Source organism: Pempheris klunzingeri, chromosome 15 (assembly GCF_042242105.1).
Source record: "Pempheris klunzingeri isolate RE-2024b chromosome 15, fPemKlu1.hap1, whole genome shotgun sequence".
Taxonomy (NCBI): Eukaryota; Metazoa; Chordata; class Actinopteri; order Acropomatiformes; family Pempheridae; genus Pempheris; species Pempheris klunzingeri.
Window position 1 is genome coordinate 8,019,155 of NC_092026.1, and position 25,162 is coordinate 8,044,316.

At 42.2% G+C, this 25,162-nt stretch overlaps 1 protein-coding gene across 2 annotated transcripts in view; it reads right to left on the bottom strand.

The window, feature by feature from the left end:
• Nucleotides 1-2,666: 2,666 nt before the first annotated feature.
• gpc5c (glypican 5c) overlaps nucleotides 2,667-25,162 on the bottom strand; it is a 93,341-nt gene continuing 70,845 nt past the window's right edge. For both annotated transcript variants that reach the window (XM_070845756.1, XM_070845755.1), the window contains 2 exons: nucleotides 20,783-20,924; nucleotides 2,667-5,326 (listed from right to left, as the gene is read on the bottom strand). In XM_070845756.1, coding sequence (XP_070701857.1) covers nucleotides 5,139-5,326; nucleotides 20,783-20,924 — 330 coding nt within the window. In that variant the 3' untranslated portion in view covers nucleotides 2,667-5,138. The remainder of the gene's footprint in view (nucleotides 5,327-20,782; nucleotides 20,925-25,162) is intronic.

Here is a 25,162-nt window from a genome sequence, read left to right on the forward strand (position 1 = left end):
AGTGAATAGGAGGAATCAAGCAAAAGTTCTTGTGTCCCTGTTGCAGATTTGATCTCTGCCAGCGTTGCAGAGGCTCCTCTTGATGGTCTGTCATGTCGAAAATTTGTTTAATTGGACTCAATTAGTCAGCTCAAGAGCTCATTGAGCATGATGCTAATTGGCCAGTGGAGCAGGACGACAGAGGGAGAATTGGCAGTGACAGCTTGTGTTAGCCTGTTGTGAGGGCAAAGAGAGCTCTGCGTAGAGGGGAATGGATACAGCTGACGACTGAAACTCAAGTAGGAGAGCTGTGGTTAATAGGAGCCGCAGGTCCGCCTTCGTTTCTCCTCTACCTCGCCCAATTGTTCCTCTTTGAAAAGCTATTTCCAGTGACTCCCTTCTTCCTTTGCTCCCTCCTCCTAGTTCAAGCTTGTCACTCTGATCCCCAGGCTGAAAAGGTAAGACAATCTGGGGTGGGTGGGGGGTGCTATCACCCTGCAACCACACAATCAGGCCGACTTCAGGGAACATCTGTTCGAAAATGCAGTTACGCATCCTGCAGCTCTTTTTACTGTACAGTGATGCAACTGTGTTCATCTCTGAACGTGTGTATTAATCTTAGATCTACTCCTTACTAAGCCAAGAAGTGGGTGTGTGTGTGTGTGTGTGAAGAGGAAGTTTAGGTGTGGACTTGGCCAAGCCAGGGGGACAGAAGCGCTGATGTGTGCTACCGTTTAAAATAGCCCAGACAGACAGCTGAGCAGCTGTGACCTCAGGTCCCCCGAACTCTCAGTTACACTCACTGACCATGCTGCTCCTTGCAATATATGTGTTTTTGTGCCTGTAGAATAATACACTGAATCATCCACACCCATTTTGAAGACATTAAGGCGTCCTTATAAAGCGAACTTAAGAAAGAGAGCGCAGTTGAAAGTAATTTTCAGACTATCCCTCAGCGTCTAAGTTTGCTCCCATTATTATCCATATTTAAAAGTCATCCACGGCTTTCTGCATCTGTCAGCGGAGGTTTTTAAAGGACGGCAGGCAGCTTTGGTTTTGTCAGGCAGGGACAATGCAGTCCAATTACAGCTCAGGCAAAGAGGACGCACGATATCCTTGGACTGGGCACTCTCACTGCTGTCGTCTGCAGCCAGCCAGACACTCAGTTTCACAGCAACAAGCATGAAATAGACTCCAAGGATCAAATACAGTCTGCATGCAATTGGAAGTGTACAACTGTGGAACAGGGTGTGTGAATGAGATCATCGGTGTGCGTTTGTGATGATTTTCGTGCACACGAACGTGTATGTGTGCGAGAGGGAGACAAAGAGAGTGAGAAAGAGCCCGTGGACATTATGCGCTTTAGCCAGGAAAGTGCTGTTAGTTATGTGCTCCCAGGCTGATGGCTTAAACAGTGGGAGGTGTGGTGAGACTTGGAGGGCCACTGTCGCCTGACACATTGCCATCAAATGCTTTTATAATCACTGTGGAGGAAAAAAAAGATCAGTGTTACCCTGAAGACCAATTATAAATATTACTTATAAATATTTTACTCCTGTGCTATTGTATGCCTTTATGATTTAAACGGCTTTATCAAGGGAACGCTATAATAATACATGAAACAGTGATAACACTTGATTTAAGCCATAACCTAATTATATTTGAATCTCATTGCGAGCATCGTAGCAGCACCCTTCATGCTTGCTTCATGTTGATGTGTGCCCTACAGTAGCTTAGCTTGGCTAACAGTGATGCTAACACTGCAGCTGACAGCACAGCCTGATTCAGGGCAATTATAGCCCATGAATAGGCAAAGTTTCCCCTGCAGGAGCAGCCAATGGGTCAGCCACACATGAGCTGAGCGAGCAAACTGTCACTGTCGACACTGCTGTCATCACGACTGACTGTCTGCCAGTGTCCTTTCCAGCACCAAAGCTCTACATATCTTCTGCACTCTCACACTCCCCTCTGGCTCTATTCCTGGGGCAAACACCAACCGATAAGTTTAGCAAGAGGCTTCCTGGATGCAAATAGAGAAGGTCAGACGAAGACTGCCTGCCCTGCGTATGCCCTCATAACTCAATCCTCCTCCACTGCTCACCACCAGCAAAGTTTGGTCAGTGAAACAGTGATGAGTTTTCAGGGACAGGAAGCAAGACAGTTTAATGTGATCACAAGTCTTCTTGATTTGAAAGAATTTACTCGCTTCAGTTGCTGAGAGTTAGATAAAAATAATCAATACGACTCGTGTCCGTGCGCAAAATGTGGAGCTCGAGCCAGGGGGCGATTAGCTTCATTTTGTGGAAGCAGAGGGACACAGCTAGGCTGGACCTCTCTAGTTCAAAAATGCTGTTACATGCTGTAACTATTTCTTGGCGAGCAGCGGCTGGCCACAGTGAGTCTTGGATTTGAAATGAGATACATGTTAAACTTCAGAGGTGCTGGTAGCCAACTGCTTGCAAAAGAGAGTGAATTAAGTGCACTTCCAAAAATGTAAAATTATTTTTTTTTAAAGGCTCAGAAGGGATCATTACATGTGCAAAATGGGGGATCCTCACCGTTTAATATTCTGTTTCGAGGACAGAGGCAATATGAAATTTTTAAGAGCCTTCATGCCAACACAGGTATTTTCACTTATTATGGCTGATTACACCTGTTCTCATATTGAAGTTGGATGGAGCTACGTCTGGAAATACACAAGTTTAATTAACTCAACAAAACAATTAAACAGGCAACGATGTAATTTGCCATAACAGGGGCAATATGACAATGAAGGGGATGTAAATCACGCACAAGCCCACAAAGGTTTTTACTTATTTTCCCTGCTAAGTCCTCATCAGTGTGGGTATACCACCGGCGTGTAGAGCCTTTAATAAACATCTTTTCCAAGCAAATCTCAGCTCTTTATCAGTCTATGGTGACTTTAAAGAGAGGCTATCGAGACAAGTAAAAAAGCAGAGCACCTTTAATTGAGCCCAGCTACACCGTGTCATACTGAAGCAAGAGAGGAAATGAGACACAAAACAAATGACATGTGACTTAAAATATGTACATTTATACACATGCAAGGGTAAAGGGCTGTATGCGATCTGGTGCAATGTTCGACAATCAGGAACAAAACATACATGGGGAAAATCATATGAACTAAACAAGTATGGTTACAGGACACAAGATGGGACACATTTAATCTGTCTAAGCCGTAAATGGCTGTAGTCATCTCCAGTTCCCATTAAGTGCAGGGATCTAATGTATGATTGTATGTATTTGCAGATAGTTAAGCAGGTCATCTTTTTTCCACTTTTAGGCAGAGTCAATGGTGAATTACTTTTCAGTAGGGAGAGGAAGAGTTGCTTACAATAAAGGCTAGTTAATGGAAGAGGTATTTCACTGCACATAGACCCATATAAGTGTGTAGACCTTTTTAGCTTAGATACTGTATGATTATAGCTTTTAGGCATTATCAGGTTTAATACTGAATCTGCATAGCATTCATACATTCATCCTCATTCACACGGGCACTCCACTGTACCAGTACGTAAACCATCCTCATCTACATAAGAGAGAAAACTGGTATTCAGAGGAAGCCATTATAGAAGTCAATAACAGTAAGTCAAACTAAGGACTTGCTTTTTATTCTGTTGGAATTCCAAGGAATGGTCTGCTTAAGGAGAGATATTAGAGCTTCAATGACAAAATGCATAATAAATCCACCAACAGGGACTTACACAATGGCTTCCACTGTACTGGATAAAACAATAGATGCACCCAAGTTTGTAAAAAATATGCTATGTTTTTATTCCTGTTTGTTCACTTGTATTTGAATCTGCGTGTGTGCAGCCAGTCCTTCCTCTTGTTTTCAAGTTCCAAACCATCATTTGAGAGAGGAAGATAAAACCTGTGACACAGTCAGCGAGATATCATGGAAAAGGCAAAATTTATGTTGTTGATGCTTGCTGAAGAAGGCCCTGATCCTATCGTAACAAATTTCGATCATTTGGTAAGTTATACATGCATTAATGTGCGAGTCAACGAGCAAACACACAAAACTGGATGCACAATAAACATTAGTAAAATCAGCAATGTACAGACTTGTTCAAATGTCCAAAATTTGTCCATTTATGTCATGGGCTTGAGTAGGAAGATGATGTGCATTCCTGCTTTATTTCTTAAAGAAATTAGATCTCTATAGGGTTTTTTTTTTTTGCATTGTTTGATATGTAGTATGGAGAATAGAAGCACAGTCCATCCATAGCTGAGGGAAAAGAAAAGAAAACTTCATTCAGCTCAATCAGTTAAGAGCATTTTGTAGAATCAGAACCTCATACACTCCATCAAATCTTTCAACCTATATACAGTTACGTACTATACACACCTAGTTTGTCTGCACAATGTGTTCAGCCGTGCAAGTGTGCCCGTGCTCTACCTGTGAACTCATTACATCATAATCCCTGCCAAGGTACACAGTCATTAGAGTATATCAAATCTGCTGTTCTGGGCCAGGCACCTGGGATTGATCTATCAATCTATCATGCATTCCTTAATCCTCGAAAAGAAAATGGGGTGAGTTTCCAAATGAGCTGAATTCTTCTGCCTGGCTGGCAAATGGCATAGTGGCTGTGATGAGGTTTTTAGCCTGACAGGATAAGTAAAAACCAGCAGCAGAAAAAGAAGACAGTTGGATTTGTATTGTATATGTAAAAGGTGTATGCTAGTCTGTATATGTGTAAGCGTTTTTAAGTAAAATCAGAATGATGCAGTCCCTTTCTGAACCACAAAGGGTAGGGCTGTACTCGTGTCTATACACACAAACGTCTAGGCCAAGAACAACCTAGAAGAAGCAGCAGGCCTATTCTTTGTAGATGAGCGTGCATGAGATTAGCTTGTGCAAACATCCACATTGGTGATGCTGCAGGACAAGGAGTTCCTACGAGAACCCCCACCTTCCCCCCTCTACAGTCTCATACAATGTTGTCCTCTTCTCTTCCCCTTTTTGTTTTCCATTTTCATTTTTCCATCATAACCATCCGTCCATGTACAGTAGGCTGAGGACAGAAGTAAGGATACTATGCAGGAAATGTATATGATATGAGTGTCTGTGTGCATGTATGTGGTTCCTAAAGGGGCAGGGTTGGGTGGGGGATTCACAGAGGGAGCTGGCATCAGAACAGAGTCCACTGCAAACAAAGTGCAGCAAAGAGGAGTGCAAGGCTCCAGGGTCGTGCCCAGCTGGTGGACGGTGAGCCCCCTATCACCTTCACCGAGGGGGGCTTGGAAGGGTTCTCGTGTGAGCTGCCACCTCCGGGCTGTCTCCCGATGGGCTTTCCTTTACTGGAGGCTTCTGTATGTGCTGTGAGAGACAGAAACAGAAGAGAGAAACAGATAAATGGTGTGGCCCCCTTGAGTAATCATGGTAATCTGCTTTAATGTTCAAAGTCTTTTGGGCTTGTAAGAATGTACATTAGGCGCTCGTCATCATCATCTAATCAACACTTCCATCACCTAGTTCCAAGGGTGTTCAGCAACAATCAGACGTAAAAATGATGTATGATTATGTCTGTTACAGTTAAAATGAGTTCATATGTACAACAGATCAAGCACAGCTGTGGCTGTTTAATGGGAAAGCACCCATAATCTATTTTGAAGAGTGCTTTAAAACAATCAAAAGCACATTTACAGTGCTACTGTATTACTATTGAGTTACCAACTCACTTTCAAACAGTGCAGCTATATATTGTGTTTTTTGCCCCATGGGACACATAAAAACTCACACACACGTGTTATGATGGAGGACTGACTCAGTGTCTAATGGACAGCAGCAGATGATGGACAGCCCTCACCGCGTCATCACAACCAATTAGAGATAAATCAGAGTGATGAGGGATCTCCACACATTGGTAAATGGGCTGTACTTGTACAGCTCCTTTCTACTGTTGTTCGAACATGCAAAGCTCTCTAACACTACATTCACATTCACACACCACCGACAATGGTGGGAGTTTGCCAACCCTGCCATCAGGAGGAAACTAATCACACACATGCACTCACACTGAAGCTGTGAATCAGGAGTAATTTGGGGGTTCATCTTGCCAAAGGGCACTTCGACAGGCGGACTGGATCGCTGATTTGATTGGTAGACGACCCGCTCCATCTCTTTCATTTCCTGCTGACAATGGTGAAATCTCAGCTTCACTTATGCCTCTATCCCCCACTGTTCTTCCAGTCTCCTTTAAACTTGATCACTTCTATCCTCACACGGCATCATCACCCTGGCTTTGAATGCTTCTCTTTCCTTTCATCATCTCACTTCCCTCTCTGATGCGACACCGTGTTGTTGTCTCTAACACTGAAAGGAAATGGAGTCTTTCTGCACCTATTCTACCTTCTTTTCCATCGCTCTTCATGGACACACTCCCAGTTACCAATTAAATGCCAGTGAACCTGTATAACTAAGACCTTACAAATGTCATACATTTAGTTTGTTTTTAGTTACTCACGTGCAGGAGTTAGGGGCTCTGCAAGCCGTGTGTGAAAGACAAGTTGAAACAACTGTGTTGTGATAGGAAGTGAGCTAGTTATCAGGGTAGTGACTGTACCAAAGCCCAGTGTCAAAAATGTCTATTTATGCTGTCACTGTCACAAAGATTGGACAGGCTTGCAATGACTTGCACCAGTGCGTGTTAAACTGGTCTGTCTAGAATTGTTGTTGTCTAGATAAAGTACAGTTAAAGTCTCCATTTTTTGGTGACTTGAGTGTTTAACAACTTCATAACTAGGTGAGTGATAACTTCTCAGATAGCGCACCCATCTGAAATGAAAGAATCTAAAGCATTCATTACACTTATTCACCAACATACAATCAATTGCCTCTTTTAAGATGTTATCCAATAAGGTATTTTCTTGTCACACCTGATATTGTCTAATGCGTATAAGAATGCATTGTTTTGTAAAACTGAGAATGCATATCAACCCATCCCTACTGTGCACTTGGGTTTGTATGCGTCCATGTGTATGCATGTGTGAATAGGGCTAGGCAGGGCTCTAGAGAGAGAAGCGTTTCCCGTGCCAATGGTTTTTGTTGTTCCAGTAGACAATAGACAAAGACATCATTTATCGCAAATCAGATTGCTGTTATTGTTTCAATGGAAATGGGCTGCATCTCATCAGGGAGATGTCAGAAAACAGCATTTGAATGGGCCAACACAATACAAATACTACTCTGCAGGCTAACCAACTGGCTAATTAATGGAGCAGGTTCTTGCCAGAACAACCAATTACAGCACACATAGTAGTACTGCCAACGAGCTGAAGTTTTTCTTTTGTACAAGGTAGGCATTTTGGAATGCTTGGTATTGGAATGCATTGTAATCTATGAAATAAAATATAATTGGATACAAGAAAATAAAATTACAAGGTAAAGAATCAATAGTCATCAAACTAATCATCTAACCAGGTTTATTCTAAGGAAAAGCCAAACTAGGTTAATGATTAGAGTACTAACAGCTGTAAGGGGCATAAAAGAGAATGAAAGTGAAATGAAAGAAATATTTGTGTAATTTATATTGTGTGTCATTTATTCATCCCTTTGTGTGCATGTCAAAGTTGCATCTGATGTGGCAAAATAATTTATAAATAAACCGAGGCTCACACTACACTGCAGATGCCTTGCAGTAGTATTTTGAGCTCATCAGACCTGGATGAGACCCTGGAAAAGAACCAAAACACATACAGGAGATTATGTATCCTAACTGGACCCTGTTACAGTGAAGGATGAGTCGGAGGACATTACTGGGGAAAAGTACGGCTGAGCCTTTTTTATGGGCTGGAAGTGTGACCTGGAATCAAATAAGAGGCCAAAATGTAATGGATGGATTAGTGTTGTAGTAGTACCATGATAAATCAGTCTGTAACATTTTTAACACTGAGAACATCTTTTATAAATATATTTGAGCAATACTTAAAGATGACATTGTTGGCAAACTTGTCAGTGGTTTGAAGTCTGAAAAACACTAAACATATGTTGAGAAACCGATGCAGTAAAGCGCTCTGAAAACAAAGCTCTGCCATTGGCTGTTTTACATTGCATACCGTAATGTCATATTTATCTTGGAGGAATTATTTCAAAACAATACAAAATCTTGAAACCATTCTCAACATATATTTTGGCAGATTTACTATGAAATGGTTCTCGACATGTGGGGAAACCCTCAAACTTTTTCAGGTCAAGGAAAAAAAACCTGAACAATTGGCCAACTATTTTCCAACTATTCGGTCCTAAAGATATGTTTACCGTGACATAGCATATCTCTTTTTTGTTTGAGAAAACGATATGGGTCTAGCAAAAATAGACTAGGCCTGTACTGCAATAAATAACACTCATCACAGTGTGAGATTGTTGTGCAATGAGAATATTAACGTACTATTTGATGACAATATTTATCACGTAGTATGGAAATATTAATCATGACAACATTTTGAGCCGTATCACGTAGCAAAAGGTTAATTACCAAAGTAATAAAGTGAAACGGTAAAAGAGGTAAAAACCTGAGAAAATGTATATTACAAAAGTCCCTAAAGGCAAGCAACAACTTGAGGCACAAAGAAATGAAAAACCAGGAGGGCAGAAGGATAATGGAATGTGATGTTGTTGTCATAATGAGACAATGTTAGCAGATAAGCCGAGCTTCATAAGCTGGCTCATGTGCAAATCCCCCAAATATGGTTGGGAAAAGAAGGGAGAACAAGCAAGGCAGAAAAACAGAGGGTTGGAGGGAGTGAAAGATGACGTAGAGTGTTAGGAGAGGAAAAGAGTTTGGCTTTTCAGTATGAGGATAAAGCTTCATCCTCACTCGTATCGAGGCAGATGGAATCAATCACCTCAGGCGACTTCAAGGCTATTCCGTGGCACACCAACACGCATCTCTCATTACAGCAACAGTCAATGACATATTTCCACCACCAGTAAGACAAATGTGATTTGATTGGTAAAAAGCTTTATAAAGCGCTATGAAATGTGACAGAGAAAAACAAAAACAAGGTGAAGGAAGCCGAAGAGACAAATAGAACTGGAGTGCCCCCAGACCTTAATGCCTGGGAATTGTGTAAATATGTGTATGTGCATATGTGTGTGTGGGCCCTAAACTAGTATATGGGTTGTGGTTGCTTTCATTTGTCGTTAAAGCCTGCAGTAGACAGGGTCATGGAGAGGATGGGGGATCGTGTCATTTTGTCATTTTGACCATCCAACAGTTTGATATATAGTGACCGTGTTGCTTTCGTGACTACACATACAGGACACTGAGGCAACACAGCTCCACCCAAGACTGTAGTTTGTTAAAGAGGGATGTTCTGTCTTCTGCCACCTTGTTGACCTCTGTATTGGCTAAGTGTGTGAGAATCGGTTCATAGTGTCCTTTGCCACTAATGCCTCTCCAGATGGGCAGCTTGTGTGTTTGGAGAAGCCTCCATTTCCCACTGGCCAAGGCGCAACAGCTGCTTCTAACAAGCCTGGCCACAGCACTGAAGAAGAGGTGGACCTCGGGCTCTAGCCAAGAAGAAGGAGGGGAGGCAGAGAGGAAGAGTGGAATAAGGGTTGGAAGGTGAGTGGGAGGAATAACAACTGCCTTGGCCATTATTGTTTTGGTTCTCTGGGCAACCATGTCAGTTTTCTGCTGCTTCTCTCCTCCTTCTCACTCCCTTTCCATCTCTCTTCTCCTGCACATTTCGTTTGGTTTGCCAGCACATGGCTACTGCTGCCACACAGATTAAAATCCTCAAAACTATGCAAAAGGAAGAAGCAAACTGCTCTCAAACAATCCTCCCTCTGTCCTCAACTGATAAGATTTAGTCTCTCTGTTCCTCAGCGCGTCATACATACTAAAGACAAGAATGCACACACACAGATCGCATTAATGCACACAATACACACACATGCACAAAAGCATACTAACGCACTCATGCAGGGAAGCACTGCTGGGACAACAGGGCAAAGAGGCAAATCCAGTGATTTAACCAAGGTCCATATGTGTTGTGCATGGCTGTGTTGTGCGTCTGGCATGTTGTGCAAGCCTGCACGGGCTTGGCTGAACACTAGCTGTAGAGCTGTAATCCAGTGAGGAATGGTGCTACTGTATACTGGGGCTTAGCACGTTGTCACACTATATGCTATCACGATGACAAGGCAACTTTTCCTCAACACTGACTTATGGCCGTGACAAACACTGATATGTGTTCTATTCAATTCAATTGTGTTATTTGTTTTTCTATTTCACTGAAACACTGAATTGTCTTGTAGCATCTCAGTCTAATTACAGTGTAACTCAGTGTTGTCAAACCCCACACAGATGTTAAACATGCAAACAGAATACATTGACCTGTTTATCGTAGGCTTTAAATGATATGTGGCATTTTTTTTACTCCTCTGCCTCCAGCGTGCAGTTATGTATACGGTCAGGAGGGGAACGTTTGATTTATGGCACACGGAGAGTGTGGTGGAGTTGGTTGGAGGTCTTTAACTTGCTCCTACTCTCTCTCATTCTCATCACCTTCCCCTCTCTTGGCTCACACCCCTGCCTTGACCTTGAGGGTCTTTTCCCTGCTAAACAGCTGATGGAAGACGGATGCAGGGGGAGGCTGTAAAGCAGCTCATGGGCCTGGGTTTTGACAAGGCCACTGGACCTGCCTCATGGCGATGTTTCATTAAGAGACGTAACTTTTGACACATTATTTTCTATTCAAACAGGCAGACGCATAAATGTAAGCATACACACGGGCGCAAATACTGCATGCTTATGATGCATGCAACACACAGGCGAACATGGTGAGGCCAGCGAGTCACCCCGCTTGACATTGTGTGCTTGGTTCCAGCATACAATAAATTCACGACTTGGTCTCAGAGAAAAGTACAGTTTATCCAAGTGTTCCTCCCCTGTGACCACTCTGCCAAGTGGCTGAATAATGACACTGCTGATTTGCTAAATCAATCCTTGTTTGCGGAAAACAAGATCTTTACGCAATAGCCAATTTGTCTTTGAAGCATGTGTGCCAGCTCACAGTTTTTCAAATGCAGTGAGGCCAGTAAAAATGATCTAAAGCGTTAGCCTCTGTCACTAACAGGGACAGAGCACTCTCCTCTTATCCAACGTATGACCTTTTGCAAACATTTGCTACCTGAAATCTATCCCTTTGAGAGCAAGAGGCTCTCTGTTTTCTAAGTGAAGAGAGAGGAGATAAAGATGTGGTACAATGTTCCACTACTCACTTTTAGTGTAAGTGTGTTATTATTGCAGATTTTACCCCAGTAGTTGCACACTGGCAGTTGCTCATTGGCTGCAACATTATTATATTTTTCACAAAACATTGGGATGGATGATTTCATGTGGACATATGTACAACTCTCTTTTTATTGTTGAGTAAAGCTCAACGGATAATCTGTGTATGACTGCAGAATCTGCAGGCGAGGGCGAATATTTTGGTATTGCAAGCGTTCTGGTTTCCGTTTGTATTCCGAGTGATAATGACCAATCATGGTCCGTGTGGAGAACAAAAGAGACAAAAGCCATTGGCCGAAATGCAATCTCAGAGCCCATTGGCTATTATCTGACAACGATTTAGCTTTTTATTAGCTTTCTATAAGCCTTTTTTAAAATGTATCTGCATATATGCAAATATTTGTTCATTGAGGTTAGTCTAAATGCCCTGACATGGAAAATTAGGTATTGGCCCGGATATCCGCAGGCTGCACTGGACTCACTGAAACATTGGCCCTCGCCCCGAGGCTAAATTGTCTGCAGAAGATAGCCGATGGATTCCATGATTGGGGTTAAGTTCCCTTAGACTAAGGGCTATCAGCCTGCCTCCGCTCAGGCCTTTGGACAGCAATAAAAGACTGATGCTGCTCTTGGTGGCTATGGATCACAGGTGTCTTGACATTGTCTGGTTGGTTAGAGAATGCTAAAACTCTCTTGGTCACTATGTTTTAGGCTTGTTATTCCACTGTGTCACACAGACACACACGTTTCCTTATCTCTTTTCACACACACGCTCTTACAAAAAGGCTAAGGTTAGAGGGTGGAGGGAAGGGGAGGATGCATTCACAGAGTTCATTAGTGGCCATCCATCTCCGTATTGTTTTTGTTCACGACTCACTCTCTATGTGGGGCCATGTCAGACAGGGGCTCCTCGACCCGTCAAACTAATCTCCCTATTCTGAATTCGAAGTAACACACTGTGTGTGTTTGTGTGTGCAAATTCAAACTCACTTCTCTGGGAACTGTTCCTCTGGTTCACAGGCAACCTATATAAGGATTCCAGGACTGGTACAGGGTCTCTGGCATGCCACTCAAGGGGCTAAAGGGGCACCAGTGGGGTACACATCTTAGCCCAGAGCTAACCTAGCAACAGGCATAGGAGCATGGCAACTCCAGAGCAGGGATCAGTGCAATGGAATCTGCCCAGTGCGATTCTTGGCTGTATTAGACAATTAAGCGCCTTGGCAAGATTAAGATTTACTCCTCTATACACACACACAAACACATACACACAGAAACAAATAGGCAAAAGGGGCCCTGGGAGGACAGTGACCTCCACCGGTCAATGTGACAGATTCTTAAGATAGAGGGGAATCCTGAAAAGAAAGCAGCCTCTATGCGAGGGAAAAGTTAAAGGCCTAGTACAACTCCTCAATCTTACATGCAGATGCAAACACACCATGTTCCCCACCAGGACACTGATTTTGGATGATACCAATGTTCAGTCACACACACCTAACACTACACCAGTGTGCGCTCAAACACCAGATGCCTCATTGCACTGGCAGGTGTCAGGTTGTCCTTGTAGACAGACAAGCGTGAAGGAGGCAGAGATAAACTCACATTCATATTCTTATGCTCTCACACTTTCACACTCATACACACACTTCATGGCCATTCCGTATAGTCAAGAGGAAGTGCACGTTATGGAGCAGTCAAGAGAAAGTGTCACCATGTGTGTCTCCTGACATAACATTTCATGGATCCGTCCTACCGCCCACTGGAATCAGCCAAGCAGTACGGAAGTTCACCTGTTCTGACACGGTTACTCTCTCTCCGATTGTGAGGGCAGCCTTTCCTTGAGTATCGAAAATCCACTGACACATTCAACCGTTCAGAGCACGCCGTTGATGCTGAAGTGACTCTATGGGCTGAAGTACGGAAAAGGGGCTTTAGTGTGTGAAAGCTGTCATTAAGGTGCTACCTGCTCAGTGCCACCAAGTAGCAGCAGCAGTGCCCACACAAAAGTAAGATACAGAGAACAGAATGCAGCCTTGTGTTGCTCCATGTGACCAGCCTCTTCTGAATTAAACTGATCTAAGTGAGACTTTCAACTTCAAAGTGTTTTTAGAAATCTGTGTGGGTTAAAAAAAAAAAAAGTTGTGCTGTGATGTTATAAATGTTTGATTTTGTGGGGGTGAGTCAAATACTTTGATGTAAACTCTTGGTTGCATAACTGACTGCAGTTTTAGAATGAAATTACTTAGAATTGTGCACTTAGTACACTGTCAGTGGCCCTTCCTATCTGATCTGTAATCAGCTAAAGCAGTGAGAGGTCAGCCCCTTCCCAGCCCGCAGGCCTGACAGTCTGTTCCAGGTTCAGCTATAATTGCCACATCAATTATGGATAAGGGAGAAGGGCTTTGTCGCTCTCACCGCTGGTCAATAGGATAGGCCTTTAATGAAGTGACTTGTCTAGCATGCGTATACCTTTGATGTATACACACGTATAAAGCCGCACACATAATTGCACTACAGGTAGTCAATACAAAAGCTGGCTCATTGCAACCAACCTCCATTATCTGACCTTCCATGCAATGCTAATACGTCTCTGCTATCTAAAACAGACACTCTGATCTTGGTTTTGCTTTTAAACAAAAGTCAGCATCCTTTGAATTTGAGATAGAAATACCTGCCTCAATGGGAAAATCCCAACCCAAGTCTTTGCACGATTTCTCTACTTCTCCCCTCACCTAGTGTGCATTTCCCCCTGCATTCCGCAATGAGCTGGGACAAAGAGGATCAGACTCATCCCTGCTTATCCTTCCACTGTATTTTTCAATATCAATGGAATGTCTGCCGTTATTTGTTCAGTGTTGTGTTTCAGCAGGAATGCCATTTTCTGTGTTAGTAGCCAGAGCTGGGCTCCAGGCGAGTCAAGAAAGTCAAGGGGGTCACTCACGCAACACCCCCTCACCATCCCATCCTGAACCCCGGCAGAGAAGCCTGGGTATGGGCTTTAATAAAGCAGCCCAAATAAACTAGGACCATCACTAAGTCGCCTCAGATGTAGGTCTCTCTGTTAGGATGTGTAGCCGGGAACAAAATATTTCCACAAACTCATTGAGTACTGATTAAATCTGGTCCCAATGACAACCCAAAGTTTTAGTCTAAAGCTGACTGGAAACTAGGGTGGAATGGTGATGTACAAGGGTGTTTTACACACAATATAATTCAAGTCATAGCCATTGAATTTAAAGCTTTCAATAAAATACATTTTATGAGTCTGGACACTGTCTTTAAAACGCCATTCACTGCTTGGGAACCTGTATATGTTGTATGGACTTCTTGTTATAACATCTCTTTCTGTGATACTGTAGTTAGGACTTTAATGTGGCTACAGTGTCAGAGTCACTGGTATTCCTTGTTCCCCTGCTAGTAAACTGCATAGCAACCACATAGCAACCAGTTCTATGCATCATTTTCACTAACTCCAGCGGTAGTAACTCCCACCACTTCCTTCAGTTTATGCCACGCCAGAGAGTCTTGGTGTTTCCCTACCAGGTTCCCAAAGGTGTGCTGGAGAAGCTCAATCATAAAGGCCTCACTGATACTGCTTGGAAAGGAAATGATGATGCTGGCTAATGAGAGCCATTCTCCTTTGATGACCGCACGCCTAGGGAGCCCTTGAAGCTAATATGCACTCAAAGTGCAATAAAAACCACAGGGCAGAATATGCCAAGCTAGGAGGAAAAAGGAAAGTGAAAGGAGAGGTGGAAGATGATATAAAAAGGGATAAATGGGAGACAGTTGATCACAAATGTGTAATGTGTACAACAAAAACCATGTGATATAATAAAACAGAATTTCAGTCAGTTAGTTTAAGTGTTCATAAATGGGTTTGAGCAACTGAAGTTGCACTGAAGTTTCTCATAATCATGAGAAACCAGAACTTGTTTTTGTTAAAATGAGTTCTGAGCACATTTGCAATGTTATTCACAAAGTCAGATAGAACAAATAGATGACTATGCATATCTGAGTGGAAATGTGACTCACTCCTCCCACATCCATCCGCAAACCAGACCATCTTCCTGCCCAGTCAAATCCATCTCTGATCCTCGTTCCTTATTCTCCAATGCTACTCTACCCTGCAGAGCTCTCTCTCAGCCCCTTGAGCTTCACATGAAAGGCTAAGGGAAATGGCACTCCTACTGGTAATATCCGCACTGGGACACAGCCACTACATCTGCTGGCCAGCCGGCCTCTGCGCACGCCAGTCCCAAGGGGCTCCAGCTCAGTCCAGGACCTAAGATGGGAAGATCAAGGGGTGGATTGGTTCTACCCATCCTGGCGGAGAAAACTAGCACCAAATCCCCCACCCACCCTCCTAACCCCCCTCTCTCACGGTATATTGAATCATAGGTTTGTATGTTGCAATCGTCTTCAGCCCCTGACATTTTATTCTCATCTTAGCTGTACTTTTCCGCCTCTGGTACCTCTTGTGCAGTTACATCACATCATAGAGCTCTATAGTATTACCTCTCAGTTGTTTTAACTTTCTCAAACATTTTTCTTTCCCCTCTACATCTACCTCTGACCTTGTGTCCTCTGTCACAACCCAACTTGCAGCACTTCACCCTTCATTACCACTTTTTTCTGTATCTTGCAAGTTTTCTAACAGCCAGGTGAGTGCAGGGTGGCAGCAGGCTCTAGATGGCTTGGGACCGATCCAGTGTAATCCTGCTAACGCTGGTGTAGGTTGGCCATATCCTGCCAAAGCAGCCGTTCCTTTCAGGAATGTGGTTTTCCTGCCAGGATGAACAGCTGCCGCACACCTTTATGGCCTTATAGGCTTTGGAGAGAAGTTCTCCTCATGCCTCTGACATCCAGGTACAAACACACTGGCAAACTAAAAACCTTAAGAGACTTACAGGTCAAAGTTGAATCATTGTATCAAAGCCAGGGTCAAGGTCATTATTTATACAATGTTAAATGCTGTCAACATTCAAGTGGCAGAAACTAAAGTGTACAGAGGTGTTTTATACAGCTGTGGATAGCAAAACACTGGACATTGATAGATGGGGAGCGCAGATTTTGCAGGTGCCATTTAGCCTTAAATTCAAAATCTGCTGATTGGGGCCTTCTCATGGCACGGAGACCCACCTCTCCATGAACGTGTGTGTGTGTGTGTGTGTGTGTGTGTGTGTGTGTGTGTGTGTCCATGCACGTGTTTAAACAAAAATAATATTTTACTCATTTACTCAATTTTCTAAGAAAAAAAAAAACTCCACAAAACTAGCAGCTGTGGATTTTAAACAGTTTCTTTCCCTTGGGGTCAAAGGAACACACACACACACAAACACACACACGAATAAAGCCAGCTGTTTCCTTCTGTATGAGGACATGCAAGGACGCAACAAAAGTTAATGTATTTGTCCTTATATATTTCCCCTTTGTCAAGACGCACACTGACCCATTCTTAAATCTTCCATCTTGTCATATTTAGATTATTATGTTCTTTTGACAGGATGGTAAAGCAATCATTGCCGGTGGCTTCATGCTAATAGACAGGTTTAGCCACTGAAGTGCAGAGTGTGTCAGCAATGCTGTGGGTGTCTTCACTTTCTTGATGAGCTCACCAGTGTTCAAGACAGATGGTGTTTGTTACCAAAAGAGAATTGTACTTTCATGGCTGTACGATTCACACTTTTTTGCTGCACATCCCTCCGGCTCAATCACGGGAATTGTTTATCCATGCATTTACTCCTCTTCCTACTTTGAGATGGATAACCTGCTTTCTCTTCATTTTGTTTTTATGACTTCTCACACCTTTGTCGGGCAGATTACCTCAACAGCAGTACAAACAACACCATACTATACTGCACAAATTGTTTTTTTTTTTTTTTTTAAATTTCCCACGTTCCCAATCCCTTCCACAATCCAAAACTCCTTTGCATTTCATAAAAATTGAAAAACTTCTGCTTCTGCCACTTTCAATATCAGAAAAAATAACATATTTCCCCTGACTGGGGGAAAACTGGGGGTTTTTCAAGATCTGCACAAAAGGCCAGAACAGAAAAGGCTTGCACCCATTCTGCCAGACACTCAGACGAGGCTGCTAGACTTGCGGAAGTGGACAGACAAATAAAGTACTGTTCTACCTTTTGATGCACAGACATTTAGAATGTCCTCTCTCTCTTCCTAATGGAGAGATAGTGGTCTAATGTGCCACTGTGGGTCTTTTAGAGATTAATACACTAATGAGGAAGCTACAAATGAATAGCTCCTTTGGAAGGCACAGCCATAAGTGTTCCCGGGCTAATACAGTTAATAAGCCATAGTCACGCCACAAAATGTACCACAGACGAGGCGTTCGTAGCTGCAGGGGAGAACGATGATATGGTTCATTAAAGATTTACTGATTTATTCTCCTGTTCATGGCTGTGGTCATGGCAGTTCGTACACGACCAGGCCTTGTTTAGTTGGCACACAAAGTACACTAGCATGTCTCCAGGCAAAAGGAGCAGGATCTATACCAAGATCAAACAGGCATGACATCACACAGTCAGACTGCACTTTCTTTTAGAAGAGGAGAGAAAAGTACGTGACTTTTCCAACTCTTGTCTGTACTTTGATTGTATTTTTGTAATTTATCATTTATCTGGACAGTGTCTAATAGTAACTTTGCACTTCACATCCATAGCTCAGTTTTGGTTTTTGAATGCCTGCACTGCTTTGGTTTTCACAGGCACTGATGGGAGGTATCTACGGGGATGCATCTGTATGTGCATCGATAAAGATACTTTCTGTATGCAGGAGGCGGTACGAAAGCATCCTATCTCCTCAACAAGACCTGCAGCAGTTCCATCACATCTGAGTGATGATAGAGACAGCGAGTCTGTTCTCTGCAGATTAGTGCTGTTCATTAGCTTGGTGATGAAGTCTCTCTCAGCAGAACAGTGGGCGGTCATGCCCCCTTTTAACATGAACCTTGGGAGCTCTGCCACAGCTTCACAGAGGTAAACAAATGTACAAACAGATGTAAAATCTGCCCTCTACACCTTGAATGCATTACAACCTCAGCCAACAAAGGTTCAGGCTCACTTACCAAAGTCGATATTTCTATAATCAACAACAGTTTAACCAATATTTGTGAAGTCATGAGAGAATAGAATTACTCTGAATACTCTAAATTACTTATAAAGTCTTAGAATCGCTAATAGTTATTGAAAACCGTAGAACCCGAACTGGTCACTCCAAGGAGCTTGACAGGGAAGTGTGTGAGAACATCACATGACTAAAGTATGTAATGTAACTAAAGTATGGCCATTACTGTAGCCGTCATCTACCTGAAAGCTTCAGAAATAGCTGGACATACCCACAATTGAGTTCAAAGCCAGGGTTGGCTGGTGCAAATGAATGATGTGCCAAAAATGGACTGCCCATGCGTCTCAAGAAAAGTGTTGCCCAGCTCTTGGCAGTCTTCAGAGTCAGTTGTCTTATAAGAGGACCAATGCTGTAATTTTTACCAATAGGCCAATCGCTTTTCAAAGAAGCCCTTTTTGTTTCTGGATGACAAATATTCTTTTGAAAGCTAAAGGACAGTTGTATAGGCAACAAGGCTCAACAGTATATGGATTTATACTTCGAGCACAGACTAATGGGCTTTGTTCTGTAAATCTCAGACTGTGGTTTTGATTTATTATCCCCTGCTGTTGGGGTACTGCTCCTGCTGTCAGAGCTCTAAGGGAGGCTGGCATGTTTTATCCACATCGCAACAAGGGCCAGGGCAGAAAAGACCTGTCCTGAGCTGTGTGCAACTAGGAATGTAATGGCTATTGATTGGTGTATTAGGTGTATTGTGGTGTGGATACCCTGCTTGCTTTGGTAAAACTAGACCAGTAGATGCAGTAGAAGTGGTGTTGATAGCCCACCAAGCCTCACTGGCTGTTGTTATCTGTTGTATGCTGACTTAGAGTCCTTATGCATTCAAAGTATTATCTTGTGCATATGTATATTGCAGTGGCTATTATCTAATATTTTTTATGGGATTTTTGTTTGTGCTAAAATACTGTAACTAATTTGCATTGACTGATGCAGTTTTTACTTTATTTTTCAGGACTAAATACAGTTGCAAGCAGTAGTAGTGTTCATTGGAGCCTCGTGGAAATTCATGTTGACATGTTAAAGTCACAGTAAAAGAGAAGTTAAAATGTCTTTTCTTCGGTAATGTCACATATTCCTGCGTAAAATAGAATATATGCGTGGGGTTCTGTTAAAATAAAAATCAAATCCCTTCGAATTGATAAGAAACTCAAAAGTGGAGGCGTTTTACCAAATACATCGGTGCAATTTGGAGATATGGAGGACTTTTGGCCCTTGGAAAATGGAAACGTTGTGATTACATGGTCAGAAACCTAAACACCATGGCCAACAGGACACTTCACAAGCTCCTCACTGTCTTGGGTGTGCATATGTGTGTGCGTGCGTGTGTGTGGTTTGTTTTGTAAGGAACAGGAGAAACTCCAGTGCTGCCACCTTTGCTGTGCCCTCAAGGAGACACAGTAGGTGAGGATGGCGGAGTGTGAAAATGATTTCTAAAGTGAATTTCCCCTGCCATGCAGGAGGTGAATGAAAGAGCGACTTTGTGGCAATCCTCCGAAAACAATTCAAGGCTGTCTGAGTTACAGAAAAGACAGGAAGGACACAGGGCTTACCAGAGTCAGATCTGTCCTTTGCTATATATCACATAAAATAAAGCTGAATAAAAACTAGTGAAAAATTTAATATTCATTAGGTAACTTTCATAAAACTAGCTTTTCGTCATATTTGCTGAAACTGTGACTAGATCTTGAAGGTACATGAGACAAGTAACCTGTTAAAAAGTCTGCTTCCTTTGGCTCCTAATGGCGTTTGTAAAAATCCACCGTGTCTGAACGAAAACAACCAATTAGAGCCAGGAGGAGTTTCTAATGCAGTGTCAATTACTGCCAGGGCACGAGCTGTGCAGCCCTCCATCCTCAGCACACGGATTCAGGCAGAGCTTTGCAACCATCCTGCTAACTGACAAATGCAAGAAAGCCGCTAATTTACAGGCTTACAGTTATCTTGCTGTAGTAGCTAATGTGCTGGCTAATATTAGTTAACTAAACAAGTTAATATGAAGCAGGGGTCGGTTGGTGAGTACCGAGAACACGCACACAGCACGCTCTCATGTGCACCCTGAATGACAACCACACATGGACTGTTATGGACTGTCTGACAATGCAGCCAGGATTGCCAGTACACCACTGATATGTACATGAACCACTGATATAAAAAAGTACACCTGTGATATTGTAAAGCATCACAAAGACACAAGGAGCGATATGGACATCATGTGGGAGATGGGTGATAAAAGATGTAGGGTTCTTATGTGGAAGTGAAGGAAACAAGATTAGGGCTTGTTACTTTTGCCAACAATATTGCAATTGGTAAAGAGAAAGTGGATAGAGGTCAGGTGATTTTTGTGTATATGTCAGTATTTGTGCACATGGAGGTGGGCATGCATTACTTACAGGTCTCGCCCTGATCGTCTCCTGAGGCTTGACATCCATCTTCATCATCACAGTCTGTAGTGCTGCCCTCCTCTTTTTCCCCACTGCCCAGCTCATCCCAGGCCTCCATTTGGCCCAGTTTTGGAAACCTCTCCTGGGTCTCCTGAACCACAAAAATAGTAATAAGGTTTATTACACAGTGGCTTATCTGTCATATTAACTTTGCTTTATCATCTATGCCTACTGTTACCCTGTGGGCCAATCCATATAGGAAGTTAATGAATGAGTAATGGAGTGAAAAGCAAACCTGATTTTCATATTGTTCTGCAAGTCTTATTATATATAATTACATATAATGAAAGCCTTTTCTCAGGTCTTTTTGTGAAACACAGGTGTAATTGAAATGTTAAAGATTAAAAAAAAAAAAAAAAAATATTCAGTTTATTCAGTACTATAACTGCACCTATCGGTCATCTTTTAGAAGTAAAACATCTGCAAATATCCACTGATATCTGTCGGTTTATTTATCCCACAGTAGAATGTCAATGAAATTCACAACCTTTTCATGTATCACACGTTTTTATTCGATTATAAATCCTTCTCTCACAACTGATTGAAGATTACTTGACTGATGGTGGTACAGATTATCCGTATTTTCCCTTCACTCACACAACACCTGGACCTACAGAAACCATATCACATTGCGCTATAACCACAGTTATGCATGAACACTTTCTCTGCCTGGAGCTTGACACACAACTCTTGATGATTTTCCTTTCTCTCAGCATGGGGCCAACTAATTGGACCACCTGCTGGCCCTTCCTGCTGTCCACCATCATCAAGGTGGTCTTTGTTCCATCACCCCATGTCTGACAAGAAGCTCTCCTGACACAACAACAAATGATCCTTCGGTATACGAGGCTAAGAAAGTGGTATGAATACCAGATTTGTAGAACACATGGAACTACAAAGGCACACACAGTTTGCTTATTTTGACCATCCTTTAGGTTGTGTATGCATACATGCGCACACTCGCACCATGAAACATTCATGAGAAAGCTGAAAAGATCAATCCTGGTGCACAGCTGACCTTAACATGGAGGAACAACCACCATAGACATGTTGAGAGGTGGGTGAGAAGAAATGGGGTGGGGCTTGGGGTGTTGAGGGATGAATAATATCCTTACCATTGACACCAGACTCTCATCACACCTAACAGCAAAGGTGACCCTTTACCAGTCTCCTAAGCCCTCAACACCCCAGAAGAAACATATCATGAAAAGACAAGTTGCTTACAATTCAAAGTAAATGTAAGCTACAATCTTGAAACAAGACAGAGTCTACAGCCATGTTAGGAGCTCTGTCAGGCTGTACATAGGTACAGTGGTGTTTTGACCTAAATATTCATACTAGCATGCTTGCAATATTAAAATGCTGATGTTTAGCAGGTACAATATTGACACTGTTGCCATGATAGTTAAGCATCTTCATTTGCTTATGCTAGCATTTTGCAGGTAATTTGGCCCAAAGTATTGGACAAATTAGAATGATGATCTGACGATGGCACTGAATGAAAAGTCAGGAGAGCACCAAGTCGTAGGTCATAAAGATTCATCCTTTGGAAAGCAAGAATATTTGTGCATTCATGGCAGTAATTCAGTCGTTGATCAGGTGTTTCAGTCTATACCTTTCTTGAAAGAGAATTATATCAGAGAGCAGATTCCCAGACAGTCAAGGCTGCAAACTGACATGTAGAAGAGAAAGAACTTGTTGATGGTGATGTATAAATGTTAGATTGTCTGCAGTAATTCTGCAGCAGCTCAACTGGTGTCAAAATCACCAGAAGAGCAGTTATGAGCATATTTGTAGTCCCTCTGATTTTCATACCAGAGTAGTGATTATCATTGTCTGCAATGCAGGGTCGAAGAGGAGACTGAAAATCATTCAGACACTGGTGGATAATTTTGATATTGTCACTCATTACATCTGTCATGTATCCAATTTTTACTTAATGTGAATGAGCCCCCTCTTGCTCAGGCCTCAGCGAGTGAAACAAGTGGTTCAATGAAGTGAGTCGTGTACAACCGTAACACAAGGCTAGGTTTCATGAAACTTGAGTGGATCCTTTAGTGGAAGCAGGTAAAACATATCACTTATGCTCACCACAAAAGTGAAAGACATTGACAATAGCTGGGTAGCTCAGTTTTCACAGATAGACGGATAGGTACAGAAAAAATGTGAACAACATTACATGCTGGTTACAGTTGTGCATTTTATGGTTATGGACTGGCTCACATTACACCCTGTTGACAGGGTCTCTGTGTTTTCTGTACTTTTTTCCGCCTGTTATGAGGCTGCAATGTGATATGCTGTGTTAGACGAAGGAGAAACATTTGTTAGAGGACTCATCGTTCATAGCAGACACACTGAACTCCTATTTCCTACCCCACCTGTTAACTAGACCATGTTATATTACCGTGTTTGTTTTGTTTTAGGCTAAGATATCACCTCAGTGTTGTGCTCTTTCATCCACGTGATAAAATATATACATAAAATTCAAAATACACACTGTACGTATCGTCCATCTACAAGTCATGAAAGCTGTATAAACTGTACATAGACATGTATACAAGCATACCTAAAACTAGAGTCAAAATCCTTGTATGTGCATTCGCACTTGGCCAATAAAGCTGCTTCTGACATACTGTGTGGTAGTAGTAATTCTCCTCACACCTTGAGGGAACTATTCTGTTGCTGTGAATTACAGGAATAACTACAGTGATCTGTGTGCAAGAAGTAAGCTGGGATTTAAAGTATCTATCCAGTGCATCAATCCATATATTTCATCAGAAGCCTGCAAAGGAAAGATAAGTAATCATGGAAAACAGACAGCGGGAGAGACAAAACATCTTCCCTTGTTCCGGACAGCAACGATGATCACTCCATTAACCTTTCTTTTATGTAAAGCAACTAAATAAATTCAATGCACATTCCATGAGTTTATTAGGAAATGCACTGCTGAGCACAGAGTGTTGTGTACCAACAACATCCAGATAACCATTTGGGTATTAAGCTAATAACCGTGTCGTTCAAGGGACGTTTAACACAATGCTGCTTGGCCCAGCTGTCCTTAAAGCATGTTAATTACGGGAGGAATCAATTAAGGCGCTGTCGCTGTGGGAACCACAATCGGGCCGTCGTAGAATTGTCGGCTGGCTGCTGTCCAATGCAGATTGTTGGTTTGTTTTGACTATGTAAGGGCCGCAAATGATGAAACTGCAACTCCACTTTGGTAATTTCAAAAGGCAACATGCAGGGAACTTAACTGTGGTACTCCAACAACATAGTCAAGAAGCAAATGTCTAATTTGTCCTTGGAGCTAAAGGAATAGAGATATACAATATTCCAATATGATTTCTTGGGCTGTTGAATGCATAATATGCAGTGACTAGTTTCTCTCCCTATCTGCTTTCTGATAGAAAAAGGCTGTTGCTGCACTGAGAACCAGCTTTGCGTTTCAATGAGTGTCTTAAGCAGTTTCTCAAATTGGCTTTTTTTTCTCCGATTTTCAGTCTTAAGAGTTGAGAGGCAGTCTTCACATCAGGGGACAGTTCACACACGTTACATACCAGGGTAATTTCAGGTACAAATAATAATACAACATTGAAAACTATATTTTCTAGCATCATATGACTCAGGACCCATAGATGAACAATACGGTATGTTCAGCACAACAAAGGATGGTCTATTTGTGTCATCAAACTCACCAACCTTTCAAAGGCTTGTCCTCCTGATCTGTCACACTGAACCGTATGGTAAATGTGAGCAAGTGGGCAGAATATCTCAGTAGCAGCAGCCTTTATGTAACATACAATGTAGAAATCTACTGTGCCTTTAACCCTACAGGGACAGTTGTCTTTGTTCTCACACGACTCAGCCTTCTCTTTTTGACATGTAAAACAATGCTGGATATCACTATGCTGTTGGATTAGATAGCTCTTCGATGTTTGGATGTTTCAGAACAACCTATTGATGCTGAAAATAAGCTATTTAAGGATTAGGTAAATTTACAGTAATATAACTATTCCCATACTTTTTATAAATGTTGCCTGACCTAAACTTAAGGTCAGTTTTTATGATATATTTCTTCAAGCTTAAATATCATTTGCAGGTTTAATATGAAACCGTTTCTCATTAGTTCTGAAGGTCAGACACAAAAATCTGACATTTCAGACCACTTGAAATAAACATGTCAATGAGACATGAGGATGTACATGAGCAACACATTTCTTCAACAGATTGAATATTCTATTGTGGATTTTTCTTCATTATTCACTTACAACAAGAGGACTGGACCCAGAAAATGGAAGAGATGTCGATCATGTCAGATGTCAGAGAGAA